The 14,141-nt window shown below is 33.6% G+C and overlaps 1 protein-coding gene across 1 annotated transcript in view; it reads left to right on the forward strand.

Annotated features, from left to right (window-relative positions):
• Positions 1–2,623: 2,623 nt before the first annotated feature.
• LOC129227795 (leucine-rich repeat-containing protein 45-like) overlaps positions 2,624–14,141 on the forward strand; it is a gene marked incomplete at its 3' end in the record, with an annotated part of 44,640 nt that continues 33,122 nt past the window's right edge. The window contains 7 exon segments of the mRNA XM_054862405.1: positions 2,624–2,686; positions 2,831–2,918; positions 4,004–4,094; positions 5,033–5,161; positions 5,249–5,361; positions 9,202–9,260; positions 10,539–10,616. Of these exon segments, the coding sequence (XP_054718380.1) occupies positions 5,086–5,161; positions 5,249–5,361; positions 9,202–9,260; positions 10,539–10,616 (326 nt within the window). The 5' untranslated portion in view covers positions 2,624–2,686; positions 2,831–2,918; positions 4,004–4,094; positions 5,033–5,085.

Genomic DNA, 14,141 nt, shown 5'->3' on the forward strand with positions numbered 1-14,141 from the left:
AAACTTTGTTAGTACCAAGTTCTACCAGGGACAGCATTTCATTTGGGGGGGTCTAGTTTCTTAAATATGAATTAACTCAGTATGGAACAAAGTACATATTGGCTAACAGCAAGTAATCATGATATGGGGGAGATTACATAGTTAAAGAGCCCCCAGAAAAGATATTTGTTGATGTGAGATATTTTTTTCAAAAATAGTATGTAGGAGAGTATCTATAAAGGCATACTATGCATTGAGAAGCTGAAATGTGTTTCTAGCAGAAGAAAGTGATGAACACTCATTAAATAGTCACACTTAAAATATGAGCGTAACAATGAATGTAAATTACCAAGACATTTTCTTGTGAAAATCATGCAGCCAAAGATATTTAGCCTTTTTGAGGAAATTAAGTCCTTAATGAAAATTAATCATGATTCTTCATCAGTTTTTTATGTTCTGAAAAGGCTGGTAAAGGCTTGACGAATTTCTAACTATTCAAAAAACGGAAAACACTTGCTCATATTTGGAAATGCGTTGAGTTTCATCAACCATTACGGAAAACCAGCAAGATTGTTTTTCTTGAACGTTGATTTGCAATTTACGTAAGTTGATTTTGCTCATTTTTTGTCATTCTTCTCAAAAAACTTGAGAGCGAGACCGCCCACCTCTTGACCCCCCTATTTTACCGCCCCTTCTACAGCACAATGCTATGCAGTGGTCTGCTATGGATCTTCAGCCGATTGAAAGTATCTATATATATGAAAGATTTTTTTATCTATAACACTATAACATCCAAAACCATAGCTAGAAGGAGGTTTTAGGGGTTCAAACACCTCTTGAAATTCAGTATGATCTCATTTTTGTCAAAAAAAGAAAATAATGTTTGTCTCAGACCATTTTTCTTACAATCATCAAATTTTCATTTAATTGAGAAGGAATATTGAGGAAGTCCACGGATGACCTTTTAGCTGTTATGAAGCTGGAAAACATGAAATTATAGTTTAAAAATTTTGGTGGGACCTACCCGGACAATATTTCTGGCTATGACCTTGATAACTTCTTATAGTACTTTTGAGAAGTTGCTGCAACTGATGCTTCTTCAACTTCAATAATTATAAAATGATAAACAATACCAAAAAAATTCATGCTGTAAACAAGTGAAAGTCAAACTGTAATTTTGGTCTATTTTTCAGTCTTGATAATTATAAATTATACTATAGATATATTTCAAGAACTATACTAAGTAATCCAACATGTAATAATAAACTGGGAATGCTGTTTACCTTTTCATTTATATTTTACGTTTCAAAAAGAAGTTTTGAAATTCTGCATCTGGCTGTTTTTTAACGTTTTCAAGCAAATGTCTAACGTTTACTCCAAAACATATACATGCATGTAGATATTTAAAAAATCTGTTATGAGTTTTTTAAAGTTTTGAATGCATAATATCTTAATAATCATAAACTTAAAAGTAAATAAACGTAATGGTATGAGAAAAACAAAAATAAATTTTAATTCTTCGAAATTGTTATTGTTACTAATGCTGTTTCTGTTTTTTTACCTACTTTCCCAGTAAAAGTCAGAAAAAGAAGAAAAAAGCATGAAAGCAGGGTTAATGCATTTTAAAAACATCGGGAAAAGCGAAAAAAAAGTCAAAATAAATAAATTAATTAAATAAATATTGAAAAATTAAAAATAAGAAAGCAGGATATTGAGATGGGGGAAAATGTCTGTCAGTTCCCCCCTCCCCCTAATAACTATTTCTTCAGAAGAGGAAGGCATATTTATTTCTACAAATCAGCTTAAAATGATAAAATGTTACGTTTGAAATAATTTTATTTAGCCAATTTTGAGAATATTGATTAGATACTAGAAAGTCAATATTGGTATATGGGAAAGTCGGCTCATTTAGTTTTTGACGGAACTTCTTGTTAATTTTTATTGTGACATAATTTCATTTTGTTATCATATTAATTTGTAATGTTTAAAAATTAATTATTTTTTGTTTGGGAAAACTGCAAGTATTAAATTCTATTTTTAGTGTTTTCTTATTTAGCTAAGATTTTAAGGTAAAAACTTATTATTACTCAGTACTCATTTTATTAGTATCCTAAAACAGTCAAACTTCATCATATATTCTAAACACAAACATTATTTGTTGATTTGTACAAATAAGTAGATTGCTTTCAATTTTATTTATTTATTTTTGTAACTTTTATAAAAAAAATCACACAGTATGGGTAAAATCATATGTACAACCTTATTTTAATTTTTATTTGTTTTAAAATGTCTTTTAAGGTGCTTTAAAAATATTTTTCACATTTGTTTGATTATGTCATTGTTTTACTCTAGTAATTATTTAATATTTCATCATTACTTTGCAGGCTTGAAAAACATCTTATCTGGTTTGGAAAAAAATAAATTTGTAGTGTCTCTGAATTTGAGAGTAAGTTAGATTTTTTTTTTCATGTAAGAAAAAATGAATTTCAGTTGTGTCAGATTTGATTTTAAATCAAAATTAAAATACTATGCTTATTATTATCTGAACTGAGTTATTTTCAATCGTAATGTGTCTTTCATTTTATGCTGTAGAACTTATTTTAAATTAATTATCACTTTATTTTTTTCTGTAAAAGGGAAATAACATCAAAAGTACTGGAACAGCTGAAGTTGGAAAACTCTTACGACATAACCATTATTTGCAGAAGTAAGTTTTGCTGCTATTGCACACTATTGAGCAAAAAGAGAGAATATTTGCTTTCTCAATTTTTCGTAGTTTTGTCAAAATGTATTTATTAAATCATGCACATACGCAGAGAAACACTAACACATTTTCAAATGAAACTTTCAGATTGAGTTTAGAATGGAATGGTGTAGGCATCTTTCCTGAAAAATTTGCTCTGCTCTGTGAAGGTTTAAGTGTAAATGACTCTTTAAAAGTAAGTGCTTTTGTATATTGATGGTATGAATCAACAGCACTGATCACATTTTTCCCCAGTACCAGCTTTACTGACTTACCACATTAATGTGAACAACTGTATTTGTGACTAACTTGGGATTTTTTTTTGAAGCCCATTGACTTGGTAGGAGCGCTTTGCGCTTCTACAATGTAAACCCAGGTTCAGTACATGGGTTTGGTATTGTCGACTCAGCCTCTCATCCCTTCAGTGTGTCTGTAAAACTACTAAGAGTGCTTAGGAACTAAAAACTAAGGGATGCACGTTCGGCTGGTCACCTAATGGAACAAAGCGCTCTTGCACCCTAGAGCCCTTGATCACTAAAAGTGAGATTGTCACAGTGGGCCTTGGCCACGTATGCTGTTGCACCACTGAGTTTATTTTTTGGATCTTGATCTTACTTTACATTAGTAATAGAGCGTGGCTTAAATTAGTAATATAGAGTTTCAGTAGTCTCAAGCCGAAAGATAAACTTTGATATACAGTTTTTATTCAAAGCCTACTTATATAAAGCCTTCTACTTATGTTAATCATAGCATGTAAGAATTCTAAATGGAGAAATTAATTTGTGATAATTTTGAGAGCAAATTAAAAGTGAGATTATGATTAGCTGGTTTCAAAAATTTGATTTTTTATTCAGGCTAAAATTTGCATACTTTTCAACAGTATCAATTGTACCTGTAACCCGAAAATGCCTCCGATAAAATCTCCATTATTTTTTTCTCGAATTTTGGCAAGTATGCCTTTAAACTGCTTAGCAATCATGTACACCAAACCACAGATGTCAAAATCAGAATTCAATGACGTTGGAACAAAACAAATAAAATGTTCATTTTTTAACAAATTTAAAATTGCACAAAAGCTAAAAGTTGTCAAGTATATTTTTATTGAGTTTTTCTATTGGTAGAGTTGGGGGGGGGGGGGATATTGTTGCATCCAATGCTAATGATTCAACTCTTGCCTTTTTGTATCTGGTGATTTTGTTATTTTTAATAACTATTTTTTTTTTCTGTGCTTTCTACAATCTGTTAGTTTTTATTTCATATTTGTTTTAATTTTAATTCTAGGATCTAGATTTACGGAATAACAGTTTAACTCATATCTGTGCACAATCATTATCAGAAGCTATTAGTAAGAACCTTGTGCTGCAGAAATTAGGTATGTAATAAAAATTTTGTAGTTTTACTTCGAGTCAAAAATGAAGTGAGTCGTTTATTTCAAAAGTGGGACAAGTTTATTTTTGGATGCAATGAAGATTAGTGGCAGTTATCGATAAAACAGTGATCTTTTTATCTGTGAAAACAATTTAGAGTCAAAAAGAAAACAAAAATTATAATCCTGATATTTAGCAGATGGAAGCTTTCGCTGCTAACTATGTTTTTAAATTGATTGAAATGTTGATGAGGGGGCTGTGTATTGGCTCTCACCATTTGCAGGTCATCCATTCTTTCGCATGGCGCCTCTCGGGTAGCCATTAACCCAAGAATTTTGGAGCCCAATTTCCCCACCAGATGGAGACTTCTGGGCTCTTTCGCTACAAAACTGCATTGGAAGTTGAATTTTGGCGAGAAGCCAAACAAATGCTCTAGAGATCTATTACTTGTAGCATAATCATTTAACATGGGCGCTTTAGATTTTCTGCATATTGAAAATCCACCAACTAGAGCCAGGTCAAGAGCAGATACAGCCTCTAGTTTTGGAAGGGGTCATTTCCAGAAGTGGGAAGGGGATCATTAGAGGCCCTCAGACGAATGTTTCAAAATATAAGACCCAAAAACGCAGCTTTAAGGGGGGGGGGGGGGGAGTCACAAGACCCCCCTGCATTCCCATCTGAGCCAGATGTTTGAATCTCTGCTTTTGCATGTAAGAGACTGATGTCTAACCACTACACCACTCTGTTGGCGGTTTATTGAAATGTAAGCCCTTAAATGTCTCACAATAATACAAAATTAACTTGGCCCATTTTTCAAAAAAAAAAAAAACGACTCATTTATTGGATAGCTTTATACATTGGCAATTCCGCACCTGTCACATGTTTTAAATCTTAAATGTTTTTCAAAGTAAACAGTCCTTAGATGTACTCTTAATTGCTCTAGATTTACGATGGAACAGCATTGGTTTAATTGGTGGCAGAGCAATTTTAAATTCCATGTATAAAAATAAAACACTAATATCAGTTGATATTTCTGGAAATGATATTCCATTGGATCTCATAAAATCTGTTGGTAAGTGATATTGCTTTAGTTTGACTTATTAATTGATTTTATTTGAAGTAGAAAACTTATTTCATGCAGCGCTTTTTCTAATTGTAGAAATAGCAACAACCATTGCTGCAGAAAGGTATTTAGCAAACAACGATCATATTGAAAAGACAAAGTTTTTAATTTCGAAATTGCAAAATTTGGAGCACGAGAAAAATGTTCAGGTTTGTTTCTCTAATTACTTTTCTTACGCTATTTTTAACTTTATTTCTTTACCCTCCACTTTCATTACTTCTTTTTAACCAACTTAATGCTGGTGTTTTGTTTACTTTTCTGAACCTTATATAAAAATGCCATTGGAACAAAAAACTGTACAGTGTACATGATAGAATGCCATCATTGTTATCTAGATAAAGCCAGAGCCTGATTAACCACTGAAGTTAAGGAAATTTTAAGGGAAGTTAAAGAAATTTTTCTCATTTCAAAGGTCCCCACTTTTAGTTGAGATATTTTTCTGAATTCTATTTGAATTAAAATAAAACTTCCTAATGCTTTCAAAAGTGGTTCATCAGAGCTTGGAACAAATTTGACTCTTCCTCGCCCCCATCAACGTATGAACATTACGTCATATATTATTACACTGCAATTACCAGTATTAATGGGTATAATGTTACAAGAATTCTGATGTGTCTAGCATCATTGTTTTAAAACTCAAATTGTTGGAGAAACCTTGCACTATGGCTTCCATAGAATTCAAAGCGCATGCAAAAAGATCAAAATAGACGCAAAGCAGGTTAACTCTTATCAGCGTAACGCAAACCGATTTTGGTAGCCGAGTGGTAAAAGCTCTTGCTTTGCGAGTCTGTGATATTCACGTTGTGCGTTCGAACGCACCTCAGGTTGTTTCCTCTCTTACTGCTATAAAAATATCTTGTTTGTGTATTAAAATAAATAAATGTTGTAGGGAAACGGGGCACACGTTTACGAGGATTGTTTTCAATGAATTTTCTAACTTTTATGTTTCAACTTTGGAAATTTTAGACATTGCGGTTTTATGAAGCAGTTAAAGGAGTCAAAATTGGTATATTCAGTTGCTGCTCAGTTTGTTTTTAACCGTTAAAAAAATTATTTTTAAGTCCAAGTCAGTTGCGTAAACTTGCCCCTGACACGGGACACGTTTACGCATATTTGTTTTGACACCTAGCGTGGCTATGTTAGTGTTTTGAACATAATGTCTTACCATCGTTAAAATAAAGCAAATTTACTGCAGACTGAATAGTGTATGAAGTAAAAACTGAAGGGGCATGAAGACAGCACTACATGCCTGTAGGCTACAAGATAGGAATTTGTAACTCAATTAAAAATTAAATGGTTATTTTCGAAACTATATAGCTTGAAAATACTAAAAATTTTTTGAGACAGTTCGGAGCGAAAAAAGCGTCAGGGCACGTTTAGAAGTAAGACACAGTGAGATCGTGCGTAAAGGTGCTCAGATGTCAGCGCGTAAACTTGCCCCATCGCCAAGATTGAATTTATTTTTAACGTGCAATAAAATTTAATAACGTTTCAGTTCATACAAATACAATTCTCAAAAAAGGATAAAATTCTGCTATTTTTTATACATTTGTTCTTTCTTAACTAATTATGATTTATTCATAATAAGCTTCAAAACGTTCAACTCAAAATTTACTCTACTTGGTAAAAAACAGATTCTTTCTGCATGATAGACCGAAGCTCGACTGATGCTAAAAGACTTGTGAGGATATTTGCTAGGAAACAGCATCATTATATTATGACTGTTGGCTCTCCAGTTATAATTCGTTTTGAGAAAAGGGCACTGAGTAAACGTACCCCATGCGCAGGGCCGGATTTGGAAGTGTGGAGGCCCCAGGGCAATGAAGGAGTGGAAGCCTCTAATCAAGGTTCGAAAAGATCATCATATTTTTGAAAATGTCCGATACTTTGGTATATATCTGAATATTTTGATATAAATGTATAAATCCGATATTTTCGACCCATGAAAGTTAGGATATTTTGTAAAACTTTTATTGTGGGGACCCCTTTGTTGTAGAGGCCCCGGGGTTGTAGCCCTGCCTGCCCTCCCTTAAATCCGACCTTTCCCATGCTTAAACATGCCCCGGTCTACCCTATATTAAAATAATTGGTGTATATTGGTTGTTAAAAAGCATGAACTTGATAAATTGTTCAAGAAAGTCAGATGAAAGCTTAATTTTTGCTAATGTACAGGGTGTATCAAAAAGGATCATCTGATTTGGCATGTCTATATTTCGAACAGTAATAAACATATGCAATTACAAATTTTTTTTGGATGAAAGGGAAACTGAAAAAGTTTCCATATATCCTTCCATTTTCAAAGGTGTTTCATATGTCCACCTTTAGATATACGGCATATGTCTAAACGGTATTGAAACTCGTCCCACACTGCAGCGAGCATGTCCTGAGTTACGGATTCCACTGCTGTTGTTATGCGCTTCCTTAGATCATCCATTGTTGTTGGTAGAGGAGGCACATATACAGAGTCCTTGATAAATCCCCACAAGAAAAAATCACGTAAAACTTGAGAGTTTCCTCTTTCCAACAGTAAGTTGATGGCGCCTTTAGCTCGAAAAATAGAATAGTTATGATTTTTTGAAATCGGATGATTTTTTTTGGTGCACCCTGTATAACCTTTCAAGCAATTTCTCTATAAGCATAAAGAAAATTCTGGTGTAACCTTCGCGGAGATGAGTGAGATGTTACGCTATATTTACATTATCATGGTGTAAACTTCCACAAACGATGCGTAACTTTACACCAGTTATATCAGGTGAGTTACTCCAGAATAGTGGAGGCAGCTAAAGCTGCCATCGATTTTATGGAGTAAGGTTACACAAATTTTTTTACAGAGTGAATTTTTTTCCATTTGTCCGCACTCTTTAAAACACTAAAAATGTTTTATATTGAACCGATTCTAATGCTTGCATTCTTTTTTGAAAGGCGTTTAAAAGCAAAAAATATAACTTTCAATAGCAGTTTTCTGCCCCTTTTTTCGGTACCCTAAAATGTTTGAGGGGAAGATCAAGCTTCTCTTCAGTTATCAGACTCTGCGTATTATTATGAAGCCCCTGCAAATGCCCAACACGCCTTTTTGTCATGTGTGCTGAAATGTTTCATTTCATTTTCCCCTATGATACTTTGTCAGAAGAAAGTGGGCAATTCGGAAAGTAACCTTTGAGTTGCTGTAAAAAACAAGCCAGCAGAGAGCGAAAAAAATTAGGTATGATAGGTGCAACTGTCTTCTATTTTTTCAACATAGCAGCTTTCAACCCCATTATTCAGCACTTGTAGTGTTTTACCAATTCCTTCAGCTTAAAAAGCGACTGCCTGCGATTTCAACCTATGAACCAGCATTTTCATGTTCTTCATCATGAGCGAAATGCTGTCCCTCAAGCCACTACTTCATTGCAGTGAACAGATGATATTCAGAAGGAGCCAAGTGCAGGCTGTAGGGAGGATGTTGAAACGCTTCCCATTTGCAATTGCGTAAAACCTCTCCTGTTCTTGTAGCAATGTGAGGGTGCCCACTATTGATGTGAGTGAGCAGCACACAATTCACTATGGCTATCCATGCTGCTGATGATACCCGAGCTGCGACAAGATTCCTTTGGCCCAAAGGAATCTTGTCGCTCCTTGCGACTTTCAAATCGTGGGATTTTCTATGATGACACATTTTGTCACGTTGTAACTAGCAAACGTTTGGCCCTACAACACTCTTACTTGCCCACGAGAAATTTACGTGGCACAAATTTCTCTTGCACCGAACTTCTATCGACACGTCCAAACAGCGGTTAGTTTCCAAATTGCCCTCATATCAGGATTTGACGATCCAATTTTGTTTCACTTCTTAAATAATTTGTTCTCTCTCTTTGGTAAGCAGCTGGCAGCAAAAAGTTTACTGCTTGAACCCCTAATACGTTTCATCTGCTACTGTTATGATTACATGTATTGGTGCATGTAAGTTTTAGGAATAATGAAACTCTTAAAAATGAATACTGATATTTCAGCTCAAGACTTTGATGAATCAGTTAGAGCACAAAGAAAAGGAGACATCTGAATGTGAACGGTATCTATTGCAATTTTTGTTTTAAAATGACCAACTTTCGTTTGGTACTAACATTGAAATTATGGTGTAGTAATTGATTTTGAAAGATAAATTTTTTGAGACATTTTTGAATAGGATACAAAATGTTTCATTGCTTTGAATGTATGAATCCTGATCTAAACTAACCGAACTTTTTAGTGATGGAATTAGAGATGCACCGGATATCCGGTAGCTATCCGGTATCCGGCCTATCTGGCTGACTTTTTAACTAACCAGTATCCAGCGATATCCAGTCCGGCCGCTCCCCTCTGGGCAGGATATCTACCAGATTTTTGCAGGATATCCGGCTGGTTATCCGGTACTGTTGATGTGGGAGATGTCCGGTGTATATGAGGGGGTTAAATTGGCAATTTTCAATTTTTGTTAAACCTTTTGGATGATGTAATAACTTTTCATGTTTTCCTTCATTAATTTTTGCTTCTAAAACAAAATTAGTTTATACCTTCAACTTTGTATTGGACATGGAAGCTTTCCACACATTTTGACTTTTTCTCGATTTCCAATTTAAGTATGATTTTCTTCAGCTTAAAAAAAAAAAGTTAAAATATTGCTGTTAAAAAAGAGCTCCAATTCCTTATGGATCACATGCGGCAAAAAATATTAAAAAGAACTGGTAAAGGATTACAATGATTAAAAAGTTACTTTTAAATCGTTTTTGTTGACATGGGAAAACGCAAAAAGTAATGAAAATTACTAAACGAAGAATTACAAGCATAGCATATACTGATACCCTGGCTGCGAAGTGCCTTTTTTCTTCTCCCCCCCCCTCCCATTTTTTTTTTTTTTTGATGTCATAAAAACTCTTGAACCTGTGAAGTATTATGATGGAAACCGCAAATTCATACGACAATTTGTTGGTTTTCTATGAATTTTTTGAATGTGTCAAGGACTTTTCGGACACCCTGTATTATTAGACTTATTTTATTCAATCACTAAAAAATTTGGTTATTTTTAGATCACACGGTGTATATTAAATTACTTTCTCTTGTGTGGTGTGGTTTGACGTTATTGTAATAATTGTTTCCCTATTGCTTGAAAATGGAAATTTGAATCAAATTTATTGATTGTTGCATATGCAATAAGTTAGCAATTGGCCCTTGTAAGAAATCTTACAGGAGTTTGGGCATGGATGGATCCAAATAAAAACTCAATCTGATTATTAACTTTTGGCTCTATTCGCTTCAAAATTCCCTTGTGTTCTTGTAGGATTGCAAAAACTTTGTTTTTAACTTTATTTAGGTGGACTTCTCTGAGGATGAGTCAACTAAATGAAACTTTGTCGGAGAAAAATATCTTAATAGAAGATTTGAAAATGAAGTAGGTCCTTCTTTTTTCCACTTATTTTTCCAATCTGAAAACTGCTATGAATATAATTGATTTATTTTTCCACATTTCAAACCATTGTGATGTGAGTTTGAGATCAAGTAACTTCATAAGAATTGTTTTCTTCAACAGTAAGAGAAGAAATATTAACATTATGACTTTTCTAAGCTACAAAGAATGTTTGCTGCATCTTGAAATGAATAAATAAATAATGTCGGCTAAAATAATAATAATAATAACAATTAGGGAATTATTTAGTTCCTAAGCTTTTGATATTTCTCATACTTTAATTGTTATATAATACAACCTCCGACAATAAAGTTCGGTGAATAATCATGTTACATTATGGAGATAAATTATTAATGAAAATTACTTTATTGTCCTTCGAAATGGTCAATTCCTATAACTATGCACTGCTGAGATGCATGCTAGGACATATACTGCTGTTATGCATGTCCTGGGTACTTAGCAAGAACGCTGCTTTTGGGATGTTGTTCAAAATCCTCGTCATGTTTGTTAGATGTCAAGAATATCGTCAAATCTGTTTCCTTTCAAAGCGAGTTTGGGTTGTAGGAATAGGAAGAAGTCTGGAAAATTGAGGTCTGGCGAGCATGGTGGATGTTCACTTTGCACCATCCCCCCCTTCCCCTCCTTTTTTTTGCCAAGAACTGTTTGGACAGACTTTAAACTTATCTTTTGTTCATTCATTTTCCTGTTCTCAGTTAAGAACCAACTCTCTGAACAAGCATTTAGTAAAACACGTCTTACAGGGATAATAAATGATGTTCAACTGAACAACTGGGGGTGGGGGGCAGATGGTTAACATCTGCTGCTACGCAGGTGTTAGCGTTTTGTTTCGCCTGTACCTGTATTACCAGGTCGGTCGTTCTGACTCCATTCACTGAACTTTATTGTCAGAGATTGTAAAGAGGATTAGAATATATCGGTTGCTATTTAGTGTTTGAAAAATAACTGATCTGCATAGGGTGGTTCTTAATTTTTGCTATTTTTTTCTTAAAAAATATTTTATAAAATTTGATTTTTTTATTGAAAAAAAATCGATTTTTATATTGTTTTGTTTACAATATTTACATTCTTAGAATGACGAAAAGATCACAAATATTTTTCTCGAATAAGTTAAAAACTAGAAGTGACTATCTTTGTGCTGCAAAGTAACAGTGAAGGAAAAATGATGTTATAAATGCATAAAATTGCAACAAATTGTGGTTTCAGGCCTGCCAAATAATATTACAAAAACTAAAAACTAAATAAATAAATAAAATAAAGTAATTATTAAAATCAGAAAATTTTGCTGTTTAGATCAGTTTTTATGAAACATTTTTTATAATTTTGTGCAGCATATATTAATCAAGAGTAAATGATTTTTAATGAAATAAATGATCTCACATTTATTTCTTGTTCAAAAAAGCAGCAGTTACCGTTCTTGCTTTAAAAAAAGTAATCTTTTGAAAAATGTATTTAGTAACAAGTGTTTTTCTTCTTTCGATTTGATAGTCAGTATTTTTTCCAATGTTTCATTAGACGTAAATGAACGAAAAAGTGTTCTGTTTGTTTTAACGAGTGAAAACACTCAGTCTCACTCTAGGTTTCTATGCGGAAAAGAAAGAATTGCCAGAAGAATTTTAGAATTATGTCTGAATTTCCTTTGGCATTTCGGAATTTTAGAATTATTCCTGAATTTCCTTTGACAAAATGAATTTTCCTGAATTGATATCTGAGGCATAGAAGGTGCAACTACACAAAAATGCGGTAGATTTGATCATCGGTGCAGAAACGAGGGAAATAGGAACAAAATGTGAAAAGTGTCCACAAAATACGAAAAGGAACAAAATGTGAAAAGTTTCCACAAAATACGAAAAGTATGGCCTTTCTTAACTCCTTTTTCAATGCAGAAAAATGCTAGCTTATAGTTGTCAAGAGGCGGAAGGTAATTTGTAACTTAAGTGGGATTGTATATTAAAGAGGCATATCTTCAGCGAGTTTCAGAAAACTAGATTTTGTGTATCAAGTTCATCTGTCTACACTGCAAATTTACCGACGCTTTTTGAACTCTGACACTTGCACATTTTATTAGAACACGTTGAAGCAACTTTTGGAATAGTTTTCCAAGCACGTCTGAGAATACTTTTCAGAACACTTATTTGGTTCAGCACGCTTTTGGGGACGCATTTAAGAACATTTTTTTTAACACTAACACATGTATCTTCTTTTAACATACTTTTTACAGCACTCCTTTGATTATATCAGTATTTGTTTATGTTAATTTTACTGCAATCTCGCATGGCAGCAGTCAACCCTCACCGGATGATAGGCGGGTCTGGCTAGGGAAGGTCTTCGCGATACCAGTCGAGTACGGTTCGTTGCAACAAAATTTCTAGTACAGTGAGTGTTGGGTTATTTAATCAGTGGTTAATTGACTCAGCAGCTTTAATGAATGAAAACTCAATATTAGAACGAAGTCTAGCTTTAACAATAAAAATCTATCGGATATTTGAATCAAACACTCCACTTAAATGAATCACGCCTATGTGATTAACCATTTCTCACTAACACATGGTGCATTAGAGCAGGGGTTTTTTTTTTTTTTTTTCGCATTTTTTTAGTAAAATGAGATTTTTCCTTTCCATATAGTAAAAAGAAGGAGGGCTATTGCTTTTTCATACTGTTTTTTAAGATAAAATCCTCATATATATAATAGCGAATGATCGAGTAACGCTGACGTCATCAACAATGAAACTCGGCTCACGGCATGATAATTTGATAATATTTTTTGGTAACATTTGACATGCAGGGAAATGCTTTATTTTGACAGGGCTGAACTGAATCCGGTAACTTAACTGTTTTACTGCTAAGAATGTCATTGGAGGATGAAGAAACGTAAAAATGGTCAACAATGAACACTATCTGCTGAGGTGAGGTTCATCCACTAGATTTAGGGTTAAAATTTCAACTATCAAAATGTCACCAAACAGGCACTTGTTGCATTCAAAGGTAGTAGCAAATTTTCACTCTTCATACCTTGACGGGCGATTTTCTAATTCCTTAAATAAACAAAGAATGAACATTCCTTTTTTTTTTTTTTTCCTTTTTTAATTGAATCATCCGCTTTATTAAATCAAAGCTGTTTGAAACAAACAAATATGATTCAAATATCCGGCGGTCGCTGTAGTATCTTATTGAGAGATTCTATTAACTGGTAGTTCAAGAAAGCTGTTGAAGTTATATTTGTACGAAAGAAAGCTATGACTTCACAAAAAGGGTCAGTTGCATTCTCAATCTGTTCTCAAATGTGTCCCAATCAGAAATCAAATGTGTCCTCTCAAATTGGAATTTAACAGATATCCTGCGAGGGACACATTCTAAACAGATTCGGAGCACGTTTCAGTACACTTTCTTTTTAAGTGAGCTCATCCGGAACCTCTTTTAGTGCACAATCAGGCAACTGGAGCACTTTTTCTGAATTAAAGTTCCAAACATGTTTTCAATGCGTACTGGAAA

Source organism: Uloborus diversus, chromosome 8, assembly GCF_026930045.1.
Source record: "Uloborus diversus isolate 005 chromosome 8, Udiv.v.3.1, whole genome shotgun sequence".
Taxonomy (NCBI): Eukaryota; Metazoa; Arthropoda; class Arachnida; order Araneae; family Uloboridae; genus Uloborus; species Uloborus diversus.